The sequence below is a fragment of the Aedes albopictus genome, chromosome 2 (assembly GCF_035046485.1).
Source record: "Aedes albopictus strain Foshan chromosome 2, AalbF5, whole genome shotgun sequence".
NCBI classification, from domain to species: Eukaryota; Metazoa; Arthropoda; class Insecta; order Diptera; family Culicidae; genus Aedes; species Aedes albopictus.
This window is the reverse complement of record NC_085137.1, coordinates 435,585,594-435,599,393: the sequence shown is the minus strand read 5'-3', so window position 1 is coordinate 435,599,393 and position 13,800 is coordinate 435,585,594. Positions and strand designations below refer to the sequence as shown.

Sequence of the window (13,800 nt, the reverse complement as noted above, 5' to 3'; positions counted from 1 at the left end):
TAGGAATTTCTCAAGGTATTTTTTTCAGAAATAGATAAATTACAGAAAAATAAATAGAAATCTCCCAGAACTCCTCTGAAGATTTCTCTAGAAATTAATCCAGTAATTCTTTAAGGAATTTCTCTAGAGATTCCTCTAGCAATTCCCACAGGAATACCTCTAGGAATTCCTCCAGGCATTCTTCCAGGATTTTATCCAGGAATTCCTCCGGTAAATACCCCAGGAATTTCTTCAAGAATTACGTCTCTCAGAAATTATGTCAGCAATTCCTCCAGGATTCCTAGGGATTTCTTCAGTGCGGGTCCTTGCACAGAAGTGGCGCCAAGGCAGGAATTCTTGTTGGGTCTCATCCAAGAATTCTACCAGGAATTTGTTCAGAAGTGTGTCCAGGAATTCCTCCAGTCTCTAGAGATTTTCCCAGGAATTGCTTCAGGGATTCACCAAGGATTCCTTCTGAAATTTCTCTAAGATTTTCTCGAGGAATTCCTCAAGAGATATCTTCTGAAATTATTCTATGGCTTCCTCCCAGCATTCCTGCAGAAATTTCTCCAAGGAATCCTCCAGGAATTTATCTAAGATTTCCTCTAGTGTTCCCTCATAAGATCTTTTTAGACATTTCTCTAGGTATTCCTCCACTAACTTATACAGAAATTCCTCCACTTATAATTTCAGAAATTCTTTCAGGGATTCCTCCGGGAATTTCTCTAAGGATTCTACACGGCTTCCTCCAGGCATTCCTGCAAGAATTGTTCCAGGGATTCATCCAGCTGTTTCTTCAGGGAGGTTTCCAAGAAGTCTTCCAGGAATTGCTCCGGGAATTCTTTCAGGGATTACTCCAGGAATTCCTAAAATGATTTCTTCAGAAATTTCTCTCAGGTTCTCTTCAAAAATTCATTCAAGAGTTTCTCCGGAAATTTCAAAAATCCTTCAATCATCATTACGGAAATTTCAAAAATCCTCCAATTAGACATTACCCAGAAAAATAGAGCAATATAATGCACGAGTAAAAAAAAATCCTTAATATTCCATAAATTGCTCACCGCTACCAGCACCACGTTAGTTTACGTAGATCAGGCGAGCTTTTTTTAACGTATTGTACAAAATACAGCAGCGTGACTGCTGAAGGGTAAAGCAATGGTTTTAGAATATAATGTTATAGTTTTCAATTTCATCGTATTGCGTATAAAAGCTAGTAGGTGCAAATTTGCTAAGGGGGCTTGCCACCCCCCCCCCCCTGATCGAAAAGCTGGCTACGCCCTTGGTGCAGAATGTCTTCCAGGTATACCGTGCGGTACCCATGGGTCTGGTACGTTTGGCATAAGGTCGTTTGGCATAATGCCATTTGGCATGAAGGACGTTTGGCATAAAATGATTTCAGTAAAAAATGAACTACATACTTAACGTCAAAGAAGGAAAAGAAGGATAATACATTATAATGCATTAATTTTTCTGGATATAATATGCAGACAAGAATGATTTGCTGGAAAGAATTATTCTAAACCGGCATCTAAATTGCTTGTATCGATAAAGAACAGCCTACATACAAAAGAAGGAACATTTCCCTTCCGAACAAAAAAAAAACAAATTCATGAAAGCAAAAGGTTATTTCGAAAATAAGAGATCCAATATAATGCATCACTAACAAGTTTGCCTTCTTTCCATTGCATTGAAGCTTTCTTTAATTTCTCTCCAGAGGTAAAATATATTTCACATATTCTTTATGCAAAACGTCTTCTATGCCAAACGTCCCTTATACCAAATGTCCTTTATGCCAAACGTCCTTTATGTCAAATGTACTTTATGCTAAACGTCCTTATGCCAAACGGCCTTATGCCAAACGTACCAGACCCGTTTCACAATATCACCAAGTTGGTTTATTGTCTAGCTACAAGTATAAAATAAATTGAACCTCATAAAAACTTGCAGTCCTTAATCTAGACATATTTTTGTTATTGGACGATGTGTTCCTAATTATGGATACCATAAGAAGCCGTGGTCCTAATTCTGAACACACATTGTTACTATCTATGCACAAACACATTCACTACGTTCACAGTTGAGTCAAAAACGATACAAAAATTCCACATGAGATTACTTCAGGAATTTCTTCTGGGGTTTCTTCAGGAATTGTTCCAGTTATTCCTTCAAGAATTCCTCCAGGGATGCTCTCGAGAATTCTTTCAGGAATAGCTCCAGGGATTATTTTACAAATTTTTCCAAGGACTCCTCCAAGCACTCGACTTAGGGTTCCTTCGGGAATTCATCCTGAAATTCTTTCAGAAACTCCTCCAAGAATATCTCCAGGAATTACCCTAGGCTTCCTCTAAGATTTCATGCAGGAATTGCTCTAGGAATTTCTTCAGGGATTCTTTCAGAAATTACTCCAGACATTCCATCCACAATCCCTCAAGACATTCCTTCAGGAATTCCTCCAGGCATTCATTCATTCAGGATTTTATCCTGGCTCTAGGAACTCCTCCCGGCATTCCTCCAGAGATTGCTCCAGAGATATTCCAGGAATTCCTCCCAAAATTCCTCTATGGATTTTTTCACGAATTCCTTCAGGGATTCCTTCAAGAATTTCTCTAAGGATTCCTTCGGGAATTTATCCTGGAAATCCTGCAGGAATGCCTTCAGAAATTCATCCAGGATGTCCTCCGGAAATTTCTTTAGGAATTCCTACAGAGATTCATCCATGAATTCTTCCAAAGATTCCACAAATAATTCCTCCAGGGACTCCTGCAAGGATTCCTTCTGGAATTCCTCTAGAAATTCCTGCAGGTATTCCTCAAGGGATTTCTTCAGAATTTTTTTTTCCAGAAATTCATTCTAGAATTCCAGGATTTTTCCAGCAATTCATCCAGGGATTCCTCCAGTTATTCTGCCATGGATTTCAACTGGATTTTTTTACGGAATTCTTCAAAAAATCTTCCAAGGATTCCATCAGGAATTTGTCCAGGATTTTCTCCAGCGATTCCTTCAGGCATAAATTCAGGCATTCCTCCAGTGATTCCTCCGCGAATGCCTTCAAGGATTCCTCCAGGGGTTTTCTGGAAATTCCTCCAGGAATCCCTATTGTGATTGCTTCAGAAATTCCTCTCGAAATATTTCCAAAAAAAAAAAAAAAAAAAATTAGGGGTTCCTTTTGCAGGAGTGCATCGAAGAAAATCTTCAGGGCTGCCTCCGGGAATTCCCACCGGTGTTTATTGAACTACTTCAAGGATTTCTAGAGGAATTACTCCAGGGATTTGTATTGGAATTCTCTAGGATAGATTTACAGGTATGTAATACTATGTATACATGAGGCAGGACATTCTCCAAGAAGTTATCCGGAAATATTTTCCCAATTTTCTCCAAGATATCCTTTAGGAGTTCATCCTTGGATTTTTTTAGATATCCATAAAATCCTTCAAGAATACCCCATGCATCACTTGTAAAGGAATTTCTTCAGAAATTCATCTTACGTTTTTTCAGGAATATATCTTGGAATTCCTTTTTTTCTCCAAGAAATCCTTTAAGAAGTTATCCATGGATTTCTTCAGAAACTACTCCAGAGATTCCTCTTGGAGTTTTTCCGGGATGTTATGACGGTGTTCCTTTAAAAAGACGTTCCGGGATTCTTCCCAAAATTTGTCAAGGGATTTCTTCAGTAAATTTCCCGGGAATGCCTCGAGGGTTTCCTCCAACAATTGCTTTAGGACTTATACTAGGATTCATTCAGGAATTCCGTCAAGGAATCAACATCACGCTGATTTGTGTAGAACAGCCGAGGTTTGTTCATCGTAGATAATCCGTAGAAATAGGGTCGGATCTACACATGTGGGGCCTGGGGACACACCATTATTGTGATGGGCTTTTTCTAAAAGAAACATTTTTTAAAGAAAAATCTCATTTTTTAGAGAATATCTTTACGTATTTGTGGACAAAATTAAACCTACGATAATTAGTGTAGCTAGAGAAAATGTTTGTGCTCTCTATTATTTATTCATAACGATTTTTTTGTAACTTGAGTATAAACGATTATAAAGAAAATACCTCGTAAAATACTTAAAGTAAAAAAAAAACTTTCAGCAAGTATGCTCATGATATTTGTTGGTGGCAGTAGCTTCTCCTCTCTGGAGCCACCAAATGTTGGCGTCAGCACAATCTTCCACTTGGCAGCACGATTGGTGTGGTATTCCTCTTGCTGTGGGAATAGACCAAATACTTACTGCACTACAGCACTCTTGTCCAGAGATGGAAACACTCTCACCGTGAATCAACTCGCGAGTGTAAAAGCAACAAACGGTTTACTCACGGTGCCGAGAGTAAGCCGTGTTCGCACCCGCTTGCTTCACAAGTATGAAGCAAAACAAAAAAAAAAACACTCATGAATTTTTATTCGCGAAGAACAAGTGGAAATGCGGGAATTGCATTTTAGTGCGATTGTAATAGCAAAACAAGTAATTATCCATCAGATAGTAGTGTTTTGTGCTTTTTTGTTCCTGAAAAGTTAATCTGACGGCCGTGTAAATTCGTTTTTTCACAAAATTGAAAAATGTTCAGAGCTGCTTTGCGAATCAATCACGAGTGCGTCCAGCTTCGTTATCTCGCGAGTGAGGGAAGTGCGAATGTATCCTGGCTTCTGTTGTTCACGAGTAGGATAGCTTTGCGTTTGTGTCTACTCAGCTGCATTCCTCACTGTTTTCCATCACTGCTCTTGTCCACAGCTATCGCGATGATGAATCGACGATGGTAAGGATGACAGAATCCACAATCGTTTCACGGTACCGTTGCGAAGAGATACTGTATTACACTCAGGGATGGAATCATTCATTTGCAAAGAGTTACGTTCACTTGTTACTATCTCAGTTCAGAAGCATGCTGTCAAAAAACGATGTATGGATGAATTTAACCTTCTAATTTTGTCTGAGAGTTTGCCGAATAACATCAGGGTCGCACACGCATACCAAAGTCGTAAGCCAGCTGTAAAGGCAGCTCTCCACGCGGTGAATGTAAATTACATGGAATGTTGCGTTTGTTGTCTTCTGTTGACTTTATTATTGATGCTACAAAGTTTCAGCTGAAAGAAAAATGAAATAGTTATTTATGCAACAAGTTGCAAAATGATGATTTTTTCAGCACGAGTCGTACATTTATTCAACGAGGCTTGCCGAGTTGGATAAATACGACGAGTGCTGAAAAAATCGAGTTTTGCAACGAGTTGCACACAAAGTTTTTTGTAATTACGAAAAATACCAATTTAGTGCGATCTTTTCTAGCTACACAAACATATATCAGTAGGAACAACGTGCGCGCGCTCATGCTTGCCGGCGAGCATGAGCGCGCGCACGTTGTTCCTACTGATATATGTTTGTGTAGCTAGAAAAGATCGCACTAAATTGGTATTTTTCGTAATTACAAAAAACTTTGTATGCAACTCGTTGCAAAACTCGATTTTTTCAGCACTCGTCGTATTTATCCAACTCGGCAAGCCTCGTTGAATAAATGTACGACTCGTGCTGAAAAAATCATCATTTTGCAACTTGTTGCATAAATAACTATTTTGCTATGATGTTTCTGAAGCGAGTTAACATCAAGTGAATGTAACTGATTGCAAATGAATGATCCCATCCCTAATTACAGTCCGTGTAAGCCAACCAACAGACTAGACGGAACGCGTTACTTTCGAACACCGAAACTACTATAATAGAGGAGAATAGTTAAAATCGAACGTCCAAATCGCGTGTGGTAGAATTTAGGCCTTTTTAGGCTCATGTCAACGTTCTCGCATTCGGAACCTTAGCTTGCCAGTGTGAGAAAAGATTCGATAGATTCAATGATTGGGGACTCGTCTGAATCGTGTGTAGTAGCAACTAGGCCTTTCTGGACTCAAAATTCTCCTTAAAAGGAACTGGCTACCCGAAGAGAATTGTCAGAATGAGAAAGTATGTTCTTCCTAATGATTTTAACATCCACGTAGCAACTCTTGTGAAGGCTTGAAATATCCAATCAAGTGACCAGAATAATTTAAGTTACTGCCACCAAAGTTTTGGTGGCTCCAGAGAGGAGGAGCTACTGCCACCAACTTTTAGTTCACCATTCATACTTTGCACGATCCCGATGACGATCTGAACTTTTTTTCAAGATCAAGTTCAATGATAGATTTTAATTACATTTAGAATGCTATCGATCTGCTAAGCTACTGGTATGGTTTCCATCGGGTGTCGCTTCAGGTTGTTCATTTTATCATGCTGCTCAAAGTCAGTCGAGTCCCACTCAGCCGCATAACTATTGCTTCGTTATGCTGATAAACATTGTCGCTCTGCTCTACGTCTATAATCATGGGTCCTATTTTATTATGCAAAAGTCATAATTGTTCGAATTTGATTGGGGTTTTATGATGCGGCTCGCTTGGTTTAGGTGTAGGAAATGGTTGAAAAGGAATTTGTTCCGAATTGTGCGGATTCAAATGCACTTCACGCTTCGCGTTCGTAACAGTATTGGAACCCATGAGCAGTTCGTGACAGAGATTCTAGAGACATTTTAAGTAGAAAAGCGCAATGCTGCGAAAACTTTCTAGTGGATTTCGTGTTGCAGTCTCTGGAAGAGTGATGGAAGAGTTCCATGAACATGATGATGATGAGTTAAATCAAGTATTCGGATCGCAGACTCGTTTGTGACCTTGGATGGATTGGAACAGGGAAACGTTCTTCCAAATTTACAGTTCAACATTGCTCCAAAGATGCGATGACTAGGTCTGGCGTGCAAAGGAATGGCACTATCATCACACAGTCGCTCGTGCTCCTAGGCTTTGCGATAGATATTGATTGGCATCGATCGTAAGGGTGATGCTCCTCTGAAGAGAGAGAGACAGCGAAGATAGACCGAGACGAAGTACATGATAGCGGGTAAAGACAGAGGCAGGCCAAGTGGTGTTTTGTGCTGTGGTAGTGATTGATGTGGGGATGTGTTTTAAGTTGTTGTAGAATTTGTTTATCTTTGAACACTTGTGATATGTGACAATGACGTTTTCCGTGAAGTGAAAAAGTGTATTGCAGCTTCGAATAGAGCCTTTTACATACTGCACAGACAAACAGACGTAACACTTCGAGCATTTTTCGAATCAAATCATAGTCACGGAAACATGTTCGCCCAATGCTAAAAGGACTGAGTTTGGCAGACCATCAACTAGGTGGCGGTAGTGGGCAAACGTCAAACTCGAGCAAAAAAGATGCGAGCGCCACGGGTGGTCAGTTGGCCAACTATCAAATTTTCAAATAGACCGTTAAATCGGTGTACGATGCAAAATATCAGAGTGTTACGTCTGTTTGTCTGTGCAGACTGCGTAACCAGCTTAGGTCCCGTAACTTCCAAACGAAAATGAAATTCGCTCTATACAGACGCTGATTTTTCCGGTTGCCCTCTACGGCCACGAGGCGTGGATGTTAAAGGTGGTAGACCGAAAAGCTTTCCGCGAAAAATAATTGTAAGAAGATTCAGGTCCTTGGACTTTTCAAACAAAATCAACAGGGAACGGAAATTTAAAGAAGTTCAAAAATGACTCAAGGCCTTACTTTCTATCCCAGAAGTATTCAGAATCATCACAAAGATAGCACAGACAAACAGAAGTATCACTCGGTACGAATTGTGATTAAAATTCACGAAAACATTATCGCCCAATGCTAAATACGTTGTGTTTCGCTAACCGTCAAGTAGGTGGTGTTAGTGAGCAAACGTCAAACAGGAGCAAAAACGATGCGAGCGCTGTGAGCGGGTGATTTGGGTACTACAGATTATTTGAATTACCCGTTAAAAAATAAACGATGGGAAATGAGAAGGAGTGAGTCTGTTTGTCTGCAGATAGACTCAAAGTAATGCATGGAAGAATATATATATAAATATATATGTAGTCCGGTAGGCAGGATTGAAAACGAGTTTTGTTTATGGTGTTTCTCTCAGAAAGTACAGTTGAACTCATCGACAATACTGTTCAATTGGTTTTTATTGTTTTTCGTTTTTTTCGTATTTTACTTTCAATACAGTTTATTGTTAGCATATATTTGATTTCCACTTTTTTTTTCTCTTCAAAACTACTCCTTCGCTATGTAAAATATAGGTTAGGAATTAAGATGTATTATTCTCACCTTTGCTCAACGCATCAAACACAGTTCTGATATCAATTGTTAATAATGGTTGTATTTGCTTCAAAGTTAGTCAATTCTCCTTTTTCTTGCTACGTACGTGCCTACTTTCGAATGTGATTTGTTTTTTGTTCTCTAAGTCTGCCGTCTATATGCTTGTTTTATTGGTATATATATATTAGGAAGCAATTTTGATCATTTAACAAGGTTTGCTAGATACAACTTTTACCTTCTTTCATGTTAACTATCAGCGTGTATAAAATTTCATCAACGTCCTATCAGCTTCAAAAATTTTGATCCTTTCACTTTGCTGTGATACCTTTGTTTGTAATGTTTAATGAGTCTCAAGATAGAGTATAGCTATGCTTACAATGATTTTCGTTTGGAAAAATCTCTTCTCTGATGCTTCGTTAAATATATTACTATCAAAAAATAATAATATTGATATTGATCCTCTGAAATGTTGCTCACTTTCTACTAATAACTTTTCTATTATACAATTGATATAAAGGGTTTCGCCTAGTCTTGCTCCATCCATAGCCTGAACACGCGTTTCTCATCGAATGGATTTTCATAAATACGGGGTTATAACGTTCAAATGTTCATTAAAAATATGTGATTCTATAGATAACCGATAAATTATTGCTTCACTCTCTCGAATCATACAGCATCGCTATGCTTGCTCAACGAATCAAACTTTGCTCACTCGTCCATTCCGGTTCCAACAGATATTTGATATCTGCGTCCACAACTGCTAACTCACTCTAACGTTATACTGAAAACAAGAACCCGTCCAAAAAACCGAAAAGCACCCTTCCTCAAAACGGCTACTATTCACATCGTCCACCTCGCTGTTGCTTCCGGTGGTAGACTGCTGCGCTTCCGGGGCGCGTTTGTCCACCGTTTTCAGCACCCCTTCTACTACCACCACTACCATACCGGTTCCCCACCGGTGGTTGACCCTGTCAGGCCCTGACGGAATTCTGCTGTTGCTGTTGTACCAGAATCTCCGTTCCGTCCAGGCCGTTGCGCTTGGCCGACCCACTGCTGGTCAGGGTCTTTTCCGGTTTCTTATCCTGCTCCTCCTTGAAGAAGATCTTTGTGATAACGATGTCGCCTGTGCTGAGCGTCTGGCAGCCGGCCTCCTTCATTTCGGCCTTGGGCTGCTGAGGCGGTGGCGGTGGAGTAGCACCGTGCTGCGATTGATGGCGGGACGGTTTGTTGGAACCACCCAGTGAGGGTCCCAGTGCGGAGGAGGACTTTGGCGTTCGTCTGCGGGAGATGGGGAAGGTCAATTGTTATTATTTCTTTGGGGTGTTTGTAAGTTCCCAGACAACCATTCAACTCGTATGTGAAAGTACCTGATAATAAATGAAAGTGAATTCGGTAAATTCAATCGTATAAAATGCTGAAAGCATTCATCTTTTAGTTCTTGATTTCCCACCTCGGACGGTATTAACCTTCTTCGTGAATTAGCTTGCGCTCACCTCGCTGACATAGTGCACGTTCAGGGGTCATAATGACCCTAATGCACGAAGAGGGTTAAGAATTCTGTGAACATTTCCACAGTTATTAACTAAGAACTTTTTTTAGCAATTCAGAAAAAGGAGTTTTGAATAGAACTCCATTAACTCTCATTCATAAAAAAATCAATTTTGTAGTTATTCAAAAAATTTAGAATCGGTTGAAAATTGAAACAATCATGAGACGGCTCATTCAATCATCAGCAATCATTAACTAGACATACGTAATGCCTGAAGTTCTTAGGCACAATATGTGTTGAAAAATGGACAAATTGAGTGAAAAAATTGCGAAAAAATCCACGAAGTTCTGGTGGGGTTTGAACCCACGTCTTCCCAAGTTCGCTAGACAGAGCGCGTTAACCAACTTCGCCACAGAACAAATAACAACTCTGTGAAGTAGAAAGCCAACCTGAATCCAACGCCCACCTCACCCCACGTTCTTTCCTCGCAATTCACCATCTCCTTCGGTTCTGTGGCGAAGTTGGTTAACGCAGCTGTCTAGCGAACTTGGGGAGACGTGGGCTCAAACCCCACCAGAACTACGTGGATTTTTTCGCAATTTTTCCACTCAATTTGTCCATTTTTCAACACAGATTAAGCCTATGAACATCAGGCATTACGTATGATTAACATACCATTTCGGTTGATTATCCGAAAAAACAACAACATTCGTGTTTAATCATTTACTGTTCCAAAGCAGTTTTCCGCTCAAAATCACAAAGCTGTATTTGAAAATGATTTCACTGTTATCCACATACATATTATGTAGAGTGCAGTGATAAATTTTAATTAACACTGATTGGATTTTGAGCGAAAAACTTCTTTTGATTCTATGCAACACGATGTCAGTTTGTTTCCTCATGAAGTCAAAGCATCTTTTTGTTACTCAAAATTCAACGCGTTTGCATGGCTAAATCTCAATATTTTTGGCTCAAAATAGAAGCACAGAGAAACAGACGTAACACTTCGAACAAATTTCATTTAAAAAAAACATCGTCACGAATACGTAATTGCCCTCAATGCTAAACGTACTGTGGTTGGCCGGGCCGCCACTAGATGGCGGTAGTGAGCAAACGTCAAATAGGAGCAAAAACGATATGAGCAAAGCGAGTGGTCAATCGACCTACTACTGAATATTTGAATCAACCGTTAAAAAAAGGTGATCGATGTGAAGCGATCAGAGTGTGACGTCTGTTTCTCTGTGCTAGAAGGTTTCCCTTTTTATGTTATTTAAATCTAGAAAAGCATACGTACGAACTCCAGTTTTAAACAACTTTAAAAAATAAACCGCGCCCTATTGTGCCGTTTTATTCAGAAATTGCATTTATGGATCTTCCAGATATTCTGCCAACGATTTCGAAAGGTAACTTTCTTAGTAAATATATTAGGAACGCTGTAAACATTCCACCAAAACTTGAATCGACACTACTTACGATTTTATTTAAAGCAGCGTTTCTCAAACTATGGATCGCGACCCACTGGTGGGCCGCGGGCTGATTTTTGGTGGGTCGCGAAGGCTTGGGCGATATTGTAATAAAAGTCTTAATTAATTTATGTCAAATGAAATTGTTTGTCATTTTCTTATTTACAAATACTTTCTCCAATTCGGCAGATTTATTTTTATAAATTCGATGTCTCCTTAGTTCCATTCAAAATTTTGTAAAGTCTTAGTCTGGAGTTATATGAATGTTGGAACTTTTTTCTGCATTGTGAAATCGATTCTGAAACTCTTAGATTTTAATCAGAAGATTCAAGATCAACAGTGAAAATCTTGGTTAAAATATCAAACATTTTTAGAAATATAAAAAAAGCAAAAATTACCAAAATTCGACATGAAACCTTCCCTTTACCGGACTTCAGTAAAGCTAAACTGCTGTAAAATTCTGCTCAATTTTGATATTTTGAATTATTACGGAAATTAGAACAACTGAAAAAGGGTTTAAATAAAAATATAATCGAGTGCGTATGAAGGATTTGATTAAAATTTCAAGAGGATTCATCTGAACATCCAGCAGCACTATAATTCTAAAAACTACTGAATTCGCTGTAATTTTTTTTAGCATTTTTAACCAAATCTTTCGTTTTGAAGTATTTTTTAAAATTCTTCAGAAGCATAAAATTGCCACTATATCTACAAAAACTATGTACAGTTTTCGTTTGTTTTTTTTTTTACTTTATTTTGGAGACTTTCACCCCTGAGCTGGTTCGTCTCTTTTTTATTATTTCTAGAATGTACAAACCTTTAAACCTGTTCTGTAGTGTTTCATGGAGCCAGATCTGTTAAATTGTATAAAATTGAAACTTATCTCAAATTCTATAGACTAAGAGTTTACAGCAGCTGAACATTTGGACATCTTAACCTTACTTAGACATTAAAAAAAAATAGTTTGCGTGTTGCGTGACGTAAGTTTGTCAAAGCCTATGAAACTGATAAAATGTATTTATTCAAAAAGTCTGTTTAAATTTGCAAAAAAGTGACAGACTTTATGAAGAAACGTGCTGTTGGGTCGCCAAACTCTGTGAAATTCAAAAGCGAGTCGCAAGCTGAAAAAGTTTGAGAACCCCTGATTTTAAGGATTAGACACAAAACACTTAAAGAATTATACTTATGTTATATACGTTTTTGAAAATAGTACTCCCTGGTTTTTTCAGGTCTTTTCGGGTTATTAAATAACAATAAAATTCCGCTACTCAGTAACTTACATATTCACTTAATAGTTCAATTTGGAGACAATTGAAAGGAGAAAACAATTTGCAAAATAGTGTTGGAAAAAGTTCTAGAGTAATGTCTGGAAAGTTAACTAGAGGAATTTCTAACTGTACTTCAAGAAGAAATGGAACTTCCGTAAGAGCAATCATCATAATTGCGAGATTAATTATGACATTTTCGGAATATTCAGGAGAGTGTAGACACATTTGATAAAATTCGTTAAAGAAATTTGGATAATATATTCAATAATAATATGAAACATTTTAATAGCAATTATTATCTTGTTTTCAGGAATGTAGAATTAAAATCCTTGCCAAATCGAATGTTGGACAAAACAAGTTAGGCAAAAGTTCATTCGGAAGCTTCAGGGATTTTTAATAATTTGGCCAACGCATTCTGAATTTTATCTCTTACATGTATTTTAATAATTTTACTAAAATTTCAATATTGTACTTCTAGGTTTTTCTCGAACAAAATCTATAAGATACCCTTTTTTCCTTCAGAAGCGAAAAAATGTATTATAAATTTGCCCACGATTCCTATCAAAGATAGGTCGAAAAATAGCTAAAAAATTCACCCGAAGTTCCAGCAAAATACCCTCGAAGAAAAACACTTGCCAATGTGAACTTTTAAAATTTCCACCGTTCAAAACGTGCTTCTTATTGCAGTGGTTCTCAAACTTTTCACAACTCACTTTTATTGTAACAGAATTTATTATTGAATTGGTTGTTTTGTAAAATTCTGGATATTGTCTGGTTCAGATTTTTTTTCAATTTGTCCCAGAAGAATTCAATGGGATGCGCCACTATGGGAACCAATGTTAATTTTTACCACCATCATAGGAATCGTGTACCTATTGTTGGTGCAAGTGATTTATTACAATAGACTGGAATTAACAATAATTTTAACATTTTTCCTAGCAAATTTAAATGAAAAACTACCGATTAACGTTTTAAGACTTTTTTGTGGTGCTATCATTTTTTTTTTCAAATATTGTACTACAAGGAGATACTAACAGCACCTCTATTGGTACGTTTACCCTACTAGAAATTATCCGGGGTTAAATTTGAGTGTTCCATTTGGGATTTCTCTCAAAGCTACTCCTGGAGATCTTGTTCGAATTTTCCAGGAGCTTTCTTCGAGGTAGCTCCTGGGATGGCCTACGTAATTTCTTGTAAGAAAATTCTGGAGAAATTTTAGAACAAATTCTGGTGGAATCTCACGATGAACTCCGAGAAAAAAATTAGGAACTTATCTTCAGTTGAAATATAGGAGGTATTTCCAGAAAAACTATGGGAGAAATCTGGCGAAAAACTTGAAGATGAACCAGGATAATTATATCGGAGAATCTCAAGTGTAAGTTTTGCAAAAGTCTCTCAAAAGTCACGGGAAAGCCGTTGGGAAGCTTTCTCGGGAAATCACTATCCCCGAAGGAAGTTTGGGA

The 13,800-nt window shown here is 38.1% G+C and overlaps 1 protein-coding gene across 2 annotated transcripts in view; it reads right to left on the bottom strand.

The window, feature by feature from the left end:
* Positions 1 to 7,966: 7,966 nt before the first annotated feature.
* Positions 7,967 to 13,800, bottom strand: part of LOC109417065 (uncharacterized) — a 117,031-nt gene continuing 111,197 nt past the window's right edge. For both annotated transcript variants that reach the window (XM_029869867.1, XM_029869868.2), the window contains exon 8: positions 7,967 to 9,395. In XM_029869867.1, coding sequence (XP_029725727.1) covers positions 9,089 to 9,395 — 307 coding nt within the window. In that variant the 3' untranslated portion in view covers positions 7,967 to 9,088. The remainder of the gene's footprint in view (positions 9,396 to 13,800) is intronic.